This window comes from Sinocyclocheilus grahami, unplaced genomic scaffold, assembly GCF_001515645.1.
Source record: "Sinocyclocheilus grahami isolate Dianchi unplaced genomic scaffold, SAMN03320097.WGS_v1.1 scaffold57.1, whole genome shotgun sequence".
NCBI lineage: Eukaryota > Metazoa > Chordata > Actinopteri > Cypriniformes > Cyprinidae > Sinocyclocheilus > Sinocyclocheilus grahami.
The window spans coordinates 1,406,544-1,421,221 of NW_015505236.1; the positions used below are offsets into that span (position 1 = coordinate 1,406,544).

The window sequence follows — 14,678 nt, forward strand, 5'->3', positions numbered from 1 at the left end:
GAAAAAGGCAGTCCGGTACTAAAATCACACCCAGTTTTGGCGGTGCGAACACGCCGAAAAGTGGGTAGTTCCACAATTAGTTCTGGTACTATGAAAAGGTTCCTGCGGTGCGAAAGGCCCTATTGAGTGTTGCATTTTTCCCCATTCAAAAATATATGAGTGACACGTCTTGGGTATTCTATAGTCTTTGATATAGATCAGTGGGCAAGATGAAAACTTAGATCAGGTTTGTCCAAGTTGCTAAACTTGTTCTTAAACTTTTGAAAAAAGTGGGGTGGGGAAGTCGCTAAATCTAGCTACAAAATTGCTAAATTGGCAACACTGTATACATATTGAGCATCGGAGAGACAACTTTTGATTCGTTTCTGGTCAGCCTGTCTTTGTCCACTCCACTCCACTTTAAGATTGCTTAACTTAAATTTGCAGTAAATATTGTGATGTAAATCATAGTGAAATGGATTATCATACAATTTTTGATGAAAACTTATGAGACTAAAATTATAAATAAACATTCATAGATATATTGTTCACAATAACATCAATAAGATGCATTTAAAATAGATTTATAATTTTCAGTTTGTGCCGACTTTAACCTTTGATTTGGTGTTTTTCAGTGTGAAAGTGTTTTTTAAGTGTTTTGTGTCCCTTTGTGCTTCCTCTGCTTGACTGTTTATGTAAATCCAGTCTGAAATTTTCATCTCAGACTAATTTCTTGCTTATTCTTTGCTTTGCACTGGCAGTGTTGACATCTGCAACTTTTTCCCTTTTTTTGTGAGGAAAAACCTACATCAGTGACTGTTAGTGGATGCTGTGAGTTGAGTTGATATTTTAATGCTTTATCACAGGAGGCTTTTATCTTGACTTATGATTAGGTTAGCAGTATTTGAAAGCTCTGCGAGTCATCTGAGATATTCCTCTGATTTATGTTTGCTGAAAGAGGCTTGTGCTTATCGGCTGTCATGGGAGCTTTGTCTGCTCCTCTCAATTCATGTTGTTTAAAGTTGCCTGAAAATAGTTTCCAGTCTCTGGGGACTGCACATGAAAGAGTTAGACAACAAACAAGATTCCAAGCAGCAGATGGTACATTTTAAATGCTTTTTGAGTTGGTCAGAAATCATGTGTTTTTATTTTATTTATTTATTTTAACCAGGTTTTGTGCTTTCCCAAAGAGATGCTCGAAGCATAGCAAACACTTCATATTGTTAGAATGACAAAACGATTGAAACAGCATGGTTGCTCCATAGAGACTGATGTTGAAACTTTGTGGGCTTCATTACTAATTAAAATGCAGCTCACTTGGAAAGTGTTTTTTGAATTGAAAGTTTTTAAATAAAATGACAGAATAGGTTTGGTATCCGAGAACTGATTCTTATTCAGAATTTAGTGTACAGTTCTGATACATGGATTCTTCCAGAATGCCGATGAAATACCATGCTGAAATAAGCTGACAGTTCTTGTGTTACTTATTAAATGGTGGTGCAACACCACAGTGTAGTCCGATTATTGAACAAATTACTCTTATGAGCCAGTTCTTTTTAGTAAATCGGAAACATACTATGCATCCAGTGTAGTCTGACTCCCTAACAAATGACATGTGGTAAACTTTTAATAAATCAAAAAGCATTCACCACAACCAGTGTAGCCTGGCCACAGAATGAATGACTTTTATGAGCCAGTTCTTTTTAGTGAATCAAAAAACATACACAACAGTCAGTGTAGCCCAGTCACCAAATGAATTAATCATGAAACAGTTCTTTCAAGTGATTCACAAACATACACTGCAAAAAGGGTAGCCTGTCCACTGAATGAAGACTCTTATGAGCCGGTTCTTTAAGTGAATCTAAAACATACTGTGCAACCAAATCTGACTCCCCAACAAAATGACTCTTAAAAGCCGGCTCTTTTTAATGAATCAAAATATCAGCGCAAGCAGTGTAGTCCAACTCCCCTATAAACTCCTAGTTCTTTTTAGTTCTTTTTTTAATCATCTGATCGTGGTTGTATCGCTCTATTAGTGCTACTGGATCTTAGCGCTGCGTTCGACCCTATTGGCCAAAACATTCTTTTGAATAGACTAGAAAACTTTGTTGGCATTGGTGGAAGTGCATTAGCATGGTTCAAATCGTACTTATCTGACCGCCATCAATTCATAGCAGTGAATGAAGAGGTATCATATCGATCACAAGTGCAGTATGAAGTACCTCAAGGCTCAGTACTAGGGCCGTTACTTTTCACACTTTACATGTTACCCCTGGGAGATATCAACAGGAAACACGGTGTTAGATTTCACTGTTATGCTAACGGAATGCATAGTCGACATAAAAAACTGAATGACGAGTAATTTCTTACTGCTAAATTCTGAAAAAAAAATGGTGTTAATTATCAGACCTAAAACCTCCACATGTAATAACTTAGAACACTGTCTAAGACTCGATGGCTGCTCTGTCAATTCTTCGTCATCAGTTGGGAACCTTGGTGGGCTATTTGATAGCAATCTTTCCTTTGAAAGCCACATTTCTAACATTTGTAAAACTGCATTTTTCCATCTCAAAAATATATCTAAATTACGACCTATGCTCTCAATGTCAAATGCAGAAACGTTAATTCATGTGTTCATGGCCTCACGGTTAGATTATTGTAATGCTTTATTGGGTGGTTGTTCTGCACGCTTAATAAACAAACTTCAGCTGGTCCAAAATGCAGCAGCTAGAGTTCTTACTAGAACCAGGAAGTATGACCATATTAGCCCGGTTCTGTCAACACTGCACACACTCTGTCAGTTTAAATCTAGATTAAAGACCCATCTCTTTAACCTGGCTTACACATAACACTTCCCATAACACCCGATGTACTTGCATCGTTATAAGAATGGCATCTATGCTAATATTTGTCTGTTTCTTTCTTATTCTGAGGTCACCATCGCCACCAGATCCAGTCTGTATCCAGATCAGATGGTCACTGCAGTCACCCGTATCCAGTACATATCCAGCCCAGATGGCGTATCAGCACCTAGCGATGACCTCTACAGCCCTGAATGTCAGCAGAGACCAGGACAACTAGATGAGCCCCAGAGACAAATATCTTCAGTGAAGACCTTGTCTAGACGGCCACTGGGACAAGATGAGTCCTTTGCACAATCTGACTTTGCTGCAGCCTGGAATTGAACTGCTGGTTCGTCTGGCCAGAGGAGAACTGGCCCCCCGACTGAGCCTGGTTTCTCCCAAGGTTTTTTCTCCATTCTGTCACAGATGGAGTTTTGGTTCCTTGCCACTGTCACCTCTGGCTTGCTTAGTTGGGGACACTTAATATCCAGCGATATCGTCGACTTGATTGCACAGATTCTATTTAAACTGAACTGAGCTGGATGATGACATCACTGAATTCAATGATGAACTGCCTTTAACTGAAAATTGAATGTTTACTATTGTAATTTTGCATTATTGACACACTATTTTCCTATTTAATACTGTAAAGTTGCTTTGACGCAATCTGTATTGTTAAAAGCGCTATATAAATAAAGGTGACTTGACTTTAGTGAATCTAAACATATACTGCACAAGCAGTGTAGTCCAACTGCCAATAAATGACTTTTTTGCCAGTTCTTTTTAGTAATCAAAAACGTACTGCCCAACTAGCATAGCTCAACTCCACAATGATCAACTCTTATGGGTCCGTTCTTTTTAGTGAACCATACAATTTACAATTATTTGTGAGACATAAATCTTTGTGGTTATTGACTAGCTGTTCACATGACAGCTAAGGATAAATCGGAATCATAAAATTATTTTCCCTACTAGGATGCACTGTCAGGATCAGGAACAGATAGAAATTCTATATTTTTCTTCTAGCTCTTGAGGCTTGCTGCTCTGACTGTCAAAAACCTCTTCACACACTCAGTGTAAGTGAGTATAGTGGAAAGCAAAGACAAGACTTGTATGATGTTCTCAGCAGGGTATCTTCTTCATTTATATTTTGACCAAGTTTTAATGCTGGAAGTTTCTCACTGAATCATGGGTAAAAACTGTTTCTCAGCTGTATTTGTGTTGTAAACCCTGAGGTGTGAAAATTGACTTTTTCCTGCCATTTTTGTTTCCTTATAACACAATAACTGCTGTGAAGGTATTATATACAGTTGAAGTTTCTATACAACAAGCGAGACAAAGGTTTCCACACGTACCAGGTATTAGAGCTGTGCCCTTAACTGACTCTCTCACTTGAGATAAAGATTTGTATAAATACTTTGTAAGGGAAACAGTGATAATAATTTAGCTCAAAGGGAATCATTTAAGATTTTAAAGGGAACTCCACCATTGATATGCAAGGGAATTAGGACAGAATCACTGTTTTACGGCTGATCACTGAGACGGCCTGCGATTCAGTGAACGAGCCGTATGACATCAATTCTGCAATGGATATCAATATCCAAAATATAGTGAAAACACTATTAATTAGCATAGTAACAAGATCGGCAGTTTAAGACATTAACTTGTGAGCACAAAACACAAGATACTTCTCTTTTCCATATAAATAAGGCTTTATTGGATAAATCTAAGACATATAAACTAATCTAACACACGCATTCACACACAAGTTGCAGAAAGAGAGAAAGTGAGGAAAATAATTAGTTTAAGAGAACCTCGCTTTTTCAGACCGATGAGCTTTGTAAAAATCGATGCGTTTCAAAAAGGCGGGGCATAGAGGAGAAACAATAATGTACAGTATGTGGAAAATAATGTGTTTTTTTTTTCTTTAAACCGCATAAACACATTTCATTACACCAAATACACAAAATAATGTTCTTTTTAGCAGCATCATATGACCCCTTTAAACAGTTTGATTGTTAGCATCTTATGTTATGCTTAATTATGCAAAACATCGTATGCATTTTCCACAAACACAGCATTAATAATTGAGATTTTTACAGTATATGGTTTGGCACTTTTTTTTGCCCAGAGGTGAACCAAGATGGCGGCGCGCATATAGTGCTGTACATGTGGAAGAATTGACAATAAAGCAGACTTGACTTGACTTGACTTGTCAACCTCAGGTTATTTTCTCCTGTCCTTCCCAGATGAACAGAAGGAGTGGAACGGGCCCTTTTACTTCATCCAGGCTGCAGACCCCCAGCTTGGCCTGATGAAGGCGTGGAGGATTGGTGACTGTGATTCAGGAGGGGATGACTGGACTGAGGAGGTCTAGCTCACAAAACAGGCAATCCAAGCAATCAACAAACTACAGCCCAGACCTCGCTTCCTGGTCCTGTGTGGAGACCTAGTCCATGCTATGCCTGGTGAGACATCTGTTCCACTGTAATGGTGCCGATAGAATGCTAAAGGATAGATTTCTCTTTGAATAATCTGAAGAACCTATTTTTTTGTGCAATGGAAAGGTTCCATGGATGTTAAAGGTACTTCTTGGAGCTCTCGATGCCAATAAAGAACCTTTATTTTTACAGAGTCTTGGCAAAGTATTAATAGTAAACACAGTCTGTTGGTGTTTAAGTAATTTGTAAGCAGGATGTGTGCCAAATAGGGCAGGGTGGTGTTAGTATATATTTATAGCATACTGGCAACAATACGTAGTGTGTATCAGTAGAGTTTTGCTATATGGTGTATATTGCTGGACGTATATCCGGACAGTCATAAAGTGACAGCAGTTTAATATAGCTGCTGCTGTCTATGTTGTTATTTTGAATCAAACAACATAAAAAATAAAGGAATAATTCACCGTTCTTAACTTAATCTTAAGTAGTTGTAATCAATGTATATTTTACTCGTACAGTGAAGACTATGCAGTGTTTTATTTTTACATTTGCTTATTCAATTTCTATAGTATTTCCGTACCTGCCTAGTACTACTGTTAGACCATCCGGAAAAAAACTTAAAGCAGTTTGTAATTGTCTTATTGCTTGTAATTTGATCATATTTTTAATAGTAATAATAACAAAATACCTCTATCTGTGATATAGTGATGTGACATCATAGTGACCCATACTCGGAATTAGTGCTCTGCATTTACCCATCCAAAGTGCACACACACAGCAGTGAACACACACACACCGTGAACACACACCCCGGAGCAGTGGGCAGCCATTTATGCTGTGGCGCCCGGGGAGCAGTTGGGGGTTCGGTGCCTTGCTCAAGGGCACCTCAGTCATGGTATTGAAGGTGGGAGAGAGCGCTGTACATTCACTCCCCCCACCTACAATCCCTGCCGGTTCGAGACTCGAACCCACAACCTTTGGGTTATGAATCCGACTCTCTAACCATTAGGCCACGACTTCCCCCATAGGCCTAAATTGTTCCTGTGAAATAAATTGTTTAAAATAAGAATATGAACTGAATGCATTGATAAATCTGTCAATATTAATCTAATAATAATGACAAGACTGCTCTTAATTTATTTCTTTATTAATTTATTTGCTTATAGTCAGTCACTATCTTGAAAGAAATACTGTTTATATAATTTCTACCTTTGTTTTTATTTGTTGTTGCTTTTTCTTCTTCTTCTATATTTCAAGTAATTATTAATCTTATAATGAATTGATACACATATTTAATGTTTACTTGTGAAGGGCTTTGATGCTACAATACATTTATTAAAATAATATTTAATTTAATAGTTTTAACATTTGAATAACAAAATACTATATTAGTAATTAAATGATTCTATTATTAATATGATTATTATGACAATATGATTATTATGATTATTAATATTATTCTTTGTAGCTAAATAAGTGTGTTTAGTTGCATATTAATTATTCGAAATAAACACTGTGCAATTTACCTGGTATTGAAGAGGCAAGGTTTGCGTCAAGAGTCTCTTTATTCTTCTGTCGTCTCTAATCTTTGAGGTGGCTGTTATGAATTGGAGCTTGTGGAGCTGTGGACCATCTGCATGAGCCGACTACCTGCAATCTCGGCACTTATCTAATTGCCTCAGCTCAAAGCACACAGGGAAATAAAAAAATAACCTCTGAAGGCCATGCGGCAGTTATTCTGCACATATGAATGTGTTGACTGGAAGTCACCTGTGAAGGTGACGAGAGTGTTTGTACATTAGGTTTCAAGTGCCGGGTCTCTGAGTCAATGTTTCTTGCGCTTGAATGTCTTACACATGAGTGGTAGTATCAAAGAGACAGTACATTTAAAGCTGTCATAAATGTTTCTCACCAAGTGAATTTAAATCACCCAAATGTTGACAGAAACTGTTTTTTTCAATGGCTGACTTATCAGATTATCCCTTTTAGGATCCAAGGGAACTCTGAAGTGTCATATTTGCCTGAATTAATATGAGCCCAGGTTTGTGGCTTCCCTGCTGGATGTAATTTACAGGTCAGGTTATGATAAGCTGCCTGTAAATGCACATCTCCCTCAAAGTTTTATTTGCCTTTTGCAAATCACAAAAATCACAGAAAAATAACACACCAGCAGACAAATAAAAAAAGCAGGGGTGTGACTCTGATCTGACACTCTGTTGGGTGATGGTTGATTATATCCAGACAAGGCTGCAAACACGTTTTGACAAAGCTTCTGTAGCAATTTTCATTGTTGACTCAAAGAAGGAATTTTTCGTTTTTGATTTTAAAAAGTCCACTTTTCTTAGTACTTGTTTTCTCTAGAAATGGTTTTGTTAAATGTCAAGTCAGATACACAATGAAATGTGTACAAACATTTAAATATATAATTTCCATTTAAAGTGTATTGCCCATTTCCACCTCAGAGTAAATAAATAAAATAAAATAAGGTGATGTTGTTGTGAGATAAAAAGAAAGAAAAAAATACAGATTTTTAAGATGCAGTTACAAGTCTAAAATTGCAATTTGTGAGAAACATGACACATTGTGGGATATACAGGAAAGTCACAATTCCAAGAAACAAAGTTGCAACTATTATTCTTTGTTAACAGGTGGCTTTTATATTATTATATATATATTTTATATATATAATATATACCTTTACCTTTTACCTTAACTCCTAATTGTCCTATTATTAATTATTTATTGTCAAATATCAAATCAGATACATGTACAAACTTATACAGTATATTTTGTTTTAATTTAATGACATTTTATACTAAATGCAAGCCAGTTTTTGCCTCAGAGTAAACAAACAAAAAAGTAAAGGGTTACCAATAAAAACAAAAAAATTAAAACTCATAGTTTAAGACGCAATTACAAGACACATAAAATCACAACTGCGAGTTATGTCATACAATGAGATATTAAGTCACAATGTTTACTTGTGAAATGCTTGGATGCTACAATACATTGCATGTATTCTATTAATATAGTTTTAACATTTAACATTTATATTTTATATTTCTATTTATATATGTTTCTATTATTAATATGATTATTATGATAATATTATTATTGATTATTAAAATGATTCTTTATTGCTAAATAAGTGTGAGTTGCATATTAATTATTCGAAATAAACATTGTGCAATTTTATACTGAGATAAAGTCCCAATTATGACTATAAAACATACCACACTATCCTGTCCCTTAAAACGCACACAAAAATCACCCTATTATTCATTGTTTATTGAGGTTATTCTTAAAATAATTACTCATTCAGCTGATGCACTGCCGAAAAATATGTTCTTGGCTAGCAGGTGCTGTTTTGTAACCATTTGTAAACATTGCATAACCTATGGTTTGTGTCTTTTTTTAAGTTAGGCACATGACTGGGAGCTAAATAAATAAACTCAGGGCCATGTCAAAAATGAACAAAAAATATAGTTAAAAATGAGAAGGTAGCAAATAAGTTTTTTAATTCTTCCACTATATACAAAAGTGCAAGTGAAAATTATGAGGGTGTGCAAAAGAGAAATGACTATTGTATGATATTCTACATCTGAGAATAATAGCAATATATATGTGTGATAAAGTTCATATGTGCATTATAAAGGTTTCTGCTTTACTGCTAGTGTTGCTGGCCCCTGGCAGAGTCCTCATTAAGTGTCTGGATAGCTTGGGTGTAGGAGCTCCTCCAGAACCTCTCAGTATTGACCCCAAGGCTTTGCTAGGCTTTTTCTGACTGCAGCAGTGAGAAGAAGCTGTTGTTTGGATGGCAGGGATCCGTAATGATTTTTTTTTTTTTGCCTTAGTCTTGCTCTGCCTGGTGTGGTTATCCTGCAGGCTGGGCAGTATACCCTCTGTGATTCATTCAGACCATCACACCTTGTGCAGGTCTGGTGTGGTGCAGCTCACACAATAGACAGTAATACTGCCTGACAGGAGACTATCAATAGTGCACCTGTAAAAGAATATCTGTATCTTGGGGGACATCCTGAACTTCTTCGGGGAATAGAGGCGTTGCTGTGTCTTTGTAATCGATTTTTCTTTCGACTCACATAGAGCCGAATCAGTCATCCTTGAATTCTGCAGTTCCAAATGGCTGGAAGCTTGCTGTATATTTTTGACCGAGCTTGTGGAGACATTCCACCATATTCCCCAGTGGTGGAACATGTCAATGTGATATATTTGTCATCTTTAAAGGGAAGTTTCTATACACAGTGAAAGTGGATGGTGACCAAAGCGCTGGGTTTTGACACAAATTTCACGATTCGATTCACTTTCACAAGCTTGCGATTCGATTACCAATACGATTCGATTCAATATCGATTATTTTGGATACATATCAGGTACAGTACATGCCAAATTTTCTCAAGGAAAAAATCTCTCTCAACTAATGCTGTAAAATATATATGAGACTCAATTGTGTAGCGTCTGCGTAGAATCATGCATGATCTTTGGGGTTTTATGGCTTAAGAGACCCTTTTAGCCTTTGACATTTGCATATAAATTACAGTCCTGGCCACAGACTTTATGTTTATATGGGGTCTAAATTGCCAAATGGGTCCTCGCTATCAAGGAGATTCTAACCAGTACCCCACTATCATCTCCCCATCTGACTTCAAACACTTTCAAAAGAGATGTAAATGACCCCGATGCCAGGCACCAATGGGCCTGGCTGACCAAGCAAACTAACACACACACACACACAAACACACACACACACACACGTAAAGACCTTTTTATTCTATTATACTCTACAAATATATCTGGTATATTGCATGTGTTTGTACGTTTCCCTATTAGATTAGCTGAGTTACCACTCGTTATTTGTATTAGTTAAAGCCCTAAACACTGATATTCAGGTGTATGGATGTATCTTGGTTTAATCTATTCTAAATGTTTGTTTCTTGGTATCAATATTATCTGCTCTTTATTCCTCAAACAATGATGTACAGTATGTGATTGTGAAACGCATCATACGATTTGTACTATATTTTGGGTTAAAACCACAGCAATTCCAGACTGGCCATAAAACATGCAAATGGGCCATAAAGGGAAACAAAGGAAACTTCTCCCGCTCAAAAATTCACGCCTGGTATTGGCCAGTCCACCCAGAATAGAAACCCTCAAAAGTGATTAGCCCAAAATGATTTTTGCTCAGAAAACCCTCTTCTTTTGAGACGCCACTTTCCCAGACTCTCAAGTCTTTTCCTCTTGAGTTTGTTTTCCGGCAGTTTTTTATCTTCAAGTAACTTCGATTCGCTTATGTGTTTTGCTTAGTTAGTTATATGTTAGATATAGTTTCATTTATTAAATCCCTTATATTCACGATCGATTGCCTCTGTTTGCTGCTCACAATTCGAAGTCAATTAATGTTTTGAACCCTTGCTACAATATGCTAAATTATGTACTGCTAGCACTGCATAAAGAAGGACAGTTATTCTTCCTTGGCCAGGAAAATTATCTTTTCTTGAATTGATGAATGATCATATTGTCTGCTCGGTGGACGGACAGATCAAATAATTGTAATATTGATTCTGCTACAGTTAATTTGAAGATATAATCTAAATATTTATTATTAATCATAACCAGTTATAATTAGTCATAAATATTTCCCTGTTGAGCTGATTTACTACAGTTGGTACTACACTATAATATTGAAGGCTAAAATTGACTGATTTGTGCTGTACAACTGCTCAAATTGCACTTAATGAAGTTTTTATAATAATTAAGTTACAATTACTTCAGTTAGTTTTTTACATTTTTTTATACACATTTAAATGGTGGCTGTCATAAAAACTGGACGGATTTATTCAAACATAAAACATTAAAGAACAGTAAAAAAAATCATAATGAAAATGAAATCAGGCTAGAATATTCGATTCTTGGGATTTAAGAATCGATATAGTTTCGTAAAAATGAGAATTGATTAATATCGATATATCGCTATTTTTTACCCAGCCCTAGACCAAATGACTAAAGGTAAACTAAAAGTAGCACAAAGAAAGTCTTCTGAAACCATATGTTAGCTTTGTGTGAGCAACATGTTTGTTAAATAAAAGTGTTATTCACAAAAAAATCTCTGCAATTCTGAAATCTCATTTGCATTCACATATGACACCATTTCAAAGAGGTTGGTAAGATTTTTTTTATGGTTTGGAAAGAAGCATTTTATTTAATAAAAATACAATAAAAGCAGTGATATTGTGAAATTGTGATGTTACATGATCTTTCAGAAATCATTCTAATGCTGATTTGGTGCTCAAGAAACATTTCTTATTATCAATGTTGACAACAATTTGCTACATAATATTTTTATGGAAACTTTTTGCATCATTATAAATGCCTTTATTGTCATATGTCTTGTACATAATATTGTACATACATAATTAATAATTAATGAATTTTCTCTATGGCCCTGGCCACCATTTACCTACTTTGTATGGAAATGAGCAGCAGAATCATTCTGTCTTATCTCTTTTTTGGTTTGTAGATGAAAATTCATACAGGTTTGGTAACGACATGAGGGTTAGTGAAAGAATTAAAATTCTTAGGTGAACTATCTATTTTTATGACAATCTCAGGGTTTAGGACAACCCTGTCAGTCGATATTTCCTTCATTAAACACGTGCTGTGACTCTTCAAGCCTCATTGGCGACCAAATCTGATTTTATTTCAGCCATTCTACCTCCTGTGTTCTGCCTGCCATAATGAACAGTGTGCGGCAGCATGTTGGACAAGCAAAGTTCGGCTCGGTAATTGAAGGGCCGCTCCATGATATCGGCACAGAATCCTTGTGAGCTTTCCGGTTCAAGGACTTCTCCTGACTGGCAGCAGGAGAGATCATCGAGGGAGGTGATTAGATTTGGAGAGCACTGAACCTGATGCTTTCCTTATGGGGCCTATAAAAATGTTTGCCTGCTGCCTTTAGCCTTGTGTGTGCTGTGGTAGGGGACATCTCAGAAGGTGAGGCAGGGGTTTTCTTATCCTTCTGTTTCCTCTTTCACATACGTTAGGTTTTTAATTGCTGTTGAAAGCGGATAAAAGTGAAGTTCTCTGAGGAGCAGCTGAACATCAGTGGGCTGACCAGAGGGAAATCAGCTCTGGAAGAGCCCTCATTTCTCTGTATGTTTATCTGATAGCGATCTCATTTGGGAGAGATTTTAATAGGTTTCTGTGGGATTTGGCACTGCTGGGAGAAATTGGGGACCTGTTGAAATTGAATGTTACATAACTTAGAGAGAAAGTCAAAGTGAGGCTCAGATTCAGATATTGGGTAATGGCATTGATCACAAAGTAAGAGTAGTAATTGGCCTGTTCACACCAAGAACACTTGCTTTTTTCAAACAACACAAAAAAAGAACTTGCTTAAAGAAATGTTATTTATTTGTCTATTTTTAAACCTGTAAAACTTTCTTATGTCAATCAAAAATAAATAAATAAATACAAAATAACAAATGGAGTTGTATGGACTATTTTTTTGTTGTTGGTTTTTTTTCTGTGGCCATAGAAATGATTAATCATTGTCACTTTGTCTAATTGAAAAGATCTGTGTGACAATTACCTCTACAGACATTCTTTTGTGTAAACAGCTAAAATAAATAATAAAATGACAGGAATTACCATTTATATCTACAGTATAACATTTAAAATAACATTTACATCTAGCATTCCAATTCTTTATGGTATGTCAGATTCTCTTGCATTCTGTCTTTGCATGTGTGTGAGAGAAAACAGTCATAGGGCACAACATACAGTAAAAATATATTTACTACTTCGGCTATTTTTAGCCTCTAACTCAATCACTGGCAGTGAAATATAACTTTAGTAAAATTTACTAGCCAGTGGCTAATGACAGCCATTCTTTATCCTCATGGCATACAATTTGGTCGCATATGTGAGTGATTTGCTCGCATTGTATAGAGGGTTGCTTGATAATAATCTACAAAAAATGTATCCACATTTTTAGTAAGGTTAATTCTCTCCATAGACTAGAATCATGGTCTGTTGGTTTAGTTTTCTTTGTCTACCATTCACAACACCACAGTCACTAATGCCAACTCTAATTTCAGCTCCGCTACTCATTGAGTTTCAAATTCACAGCAGGCAATTAGCAAGATGCCTTACTTGTCATATTAGAGGTAACCTAAGGCTGTTATTAACGAGCTTCAAAACTCAACGCTTGACAGTCTGCCTTTACTTTAGAGAAATGCGGTTAGACCGAATGCTTCCCTATCTTCTGTATGAAACAGAAACTTTATTCTGAATCCTCCACATATTGCCTGCTTCAGTATTCTTTTGAAGATGGAAGGAGCCATTGAAGATAGTATTTATATACTATCACATACTCGTCTGGCGCTGCATCTTATTTTCCACTGAAAACCGACTGTTCCTACTGTGTTCATTGCTGCTGTGCTCAATATTGCTCCGGAGGATTTAACTGTAGTTTTTTGTTATGTATATAGCCTTTTCTGCTCCTGTGCATATTATTCCACAAAAAAATTTAATATATTGTGTGTGTATATACAGTATATATAATATATGTTATATATATATATATATAGTTTGAGATAATGTGTGCAAATATTTAAAGATTAAAAAAAATAAATAGATACAACTTGCTCTGCCTAAAACCAAGCCTTAAATATCCTGTTATTGAAATGGTTCTCATTACAGAATTAAATTGGGTTGCAGATGCTGTTTTCGGACTTCTTTAAATGAGGCTTTTCAACCAAGAAAAATCTATTTTTATTTTTCAGGATGTACGTTCAGTGAAGAACAGGTTAAGGACCTCAAAGAAGAACTGAGAGGCACTGACCCCGACATTCCTCTTGTGTTCGTCAGCGGCAACCACGATCTTGGCAAAACACCCACTCCGGAGAGCGTGGAGCAGTTCTGCCACGATTGGGGCGATGATTACTTCAGTTTTTGGGTGGGTGGGGTGTTGTGTTTGGTGTTGAACTCTCAGTTCTTGTTCGACTCATCAGGCTGCCCTGAGTTAATGGAGGCCCATGAGGTCTGGCTGGAGAGCCAGCTGCAGAGAGCCATCCAGACCCCCTCTCGCCACCTGCTTGTCTTCCAGCACATTCTGCTTTTCCTCCGTACACCCCATGAAGAGGATGACTACTTCAACCTGCAGAGGGGAATCAGAGAGCGCTTGATCCAGAGATTCAAACAAGCAGGTTAGAAGAAAGCACTTGAGCCTTCATATCCCTGTACTTGGCCGCATTCATCTTTCCCTCGATTGCAACCAGTCGTCCTGTCCCTGCAGCTGAAAAATACCCCCACAGCATGATGCTGCCACCACCATGCTTCACTGTTGGGACTGTATTGGACAGGTGATGAGCAGTGCCTGGTTTTCTCCACACAT

At 36.7% G+C, this 14,678-nt stretch overlaps 1 protein-coding gene across 1 annotated transcript in view; it reads left to right on the forward strand.

Annotated features, from left to right (window-relative positions):
- LOC107584109 (serine/threonine-protein phosphatase CPPED1-like) overlaps window positions 1-14,678 on the forward strand; it is a 49,868-nt gene that overhangs the window by 8,637 nt on the left and 26,553 nt on the right. Inside the window, 2 exon segments of the mRNA XM_016270552.1 lie at window positions 5,072-5,290; window positions 14,068-14,490. Of these exon segments, the coding sequence (XP_016126038.1) occupies window positions 5,072-5,290; window positions 14,068-14,490 (642 nt within the window).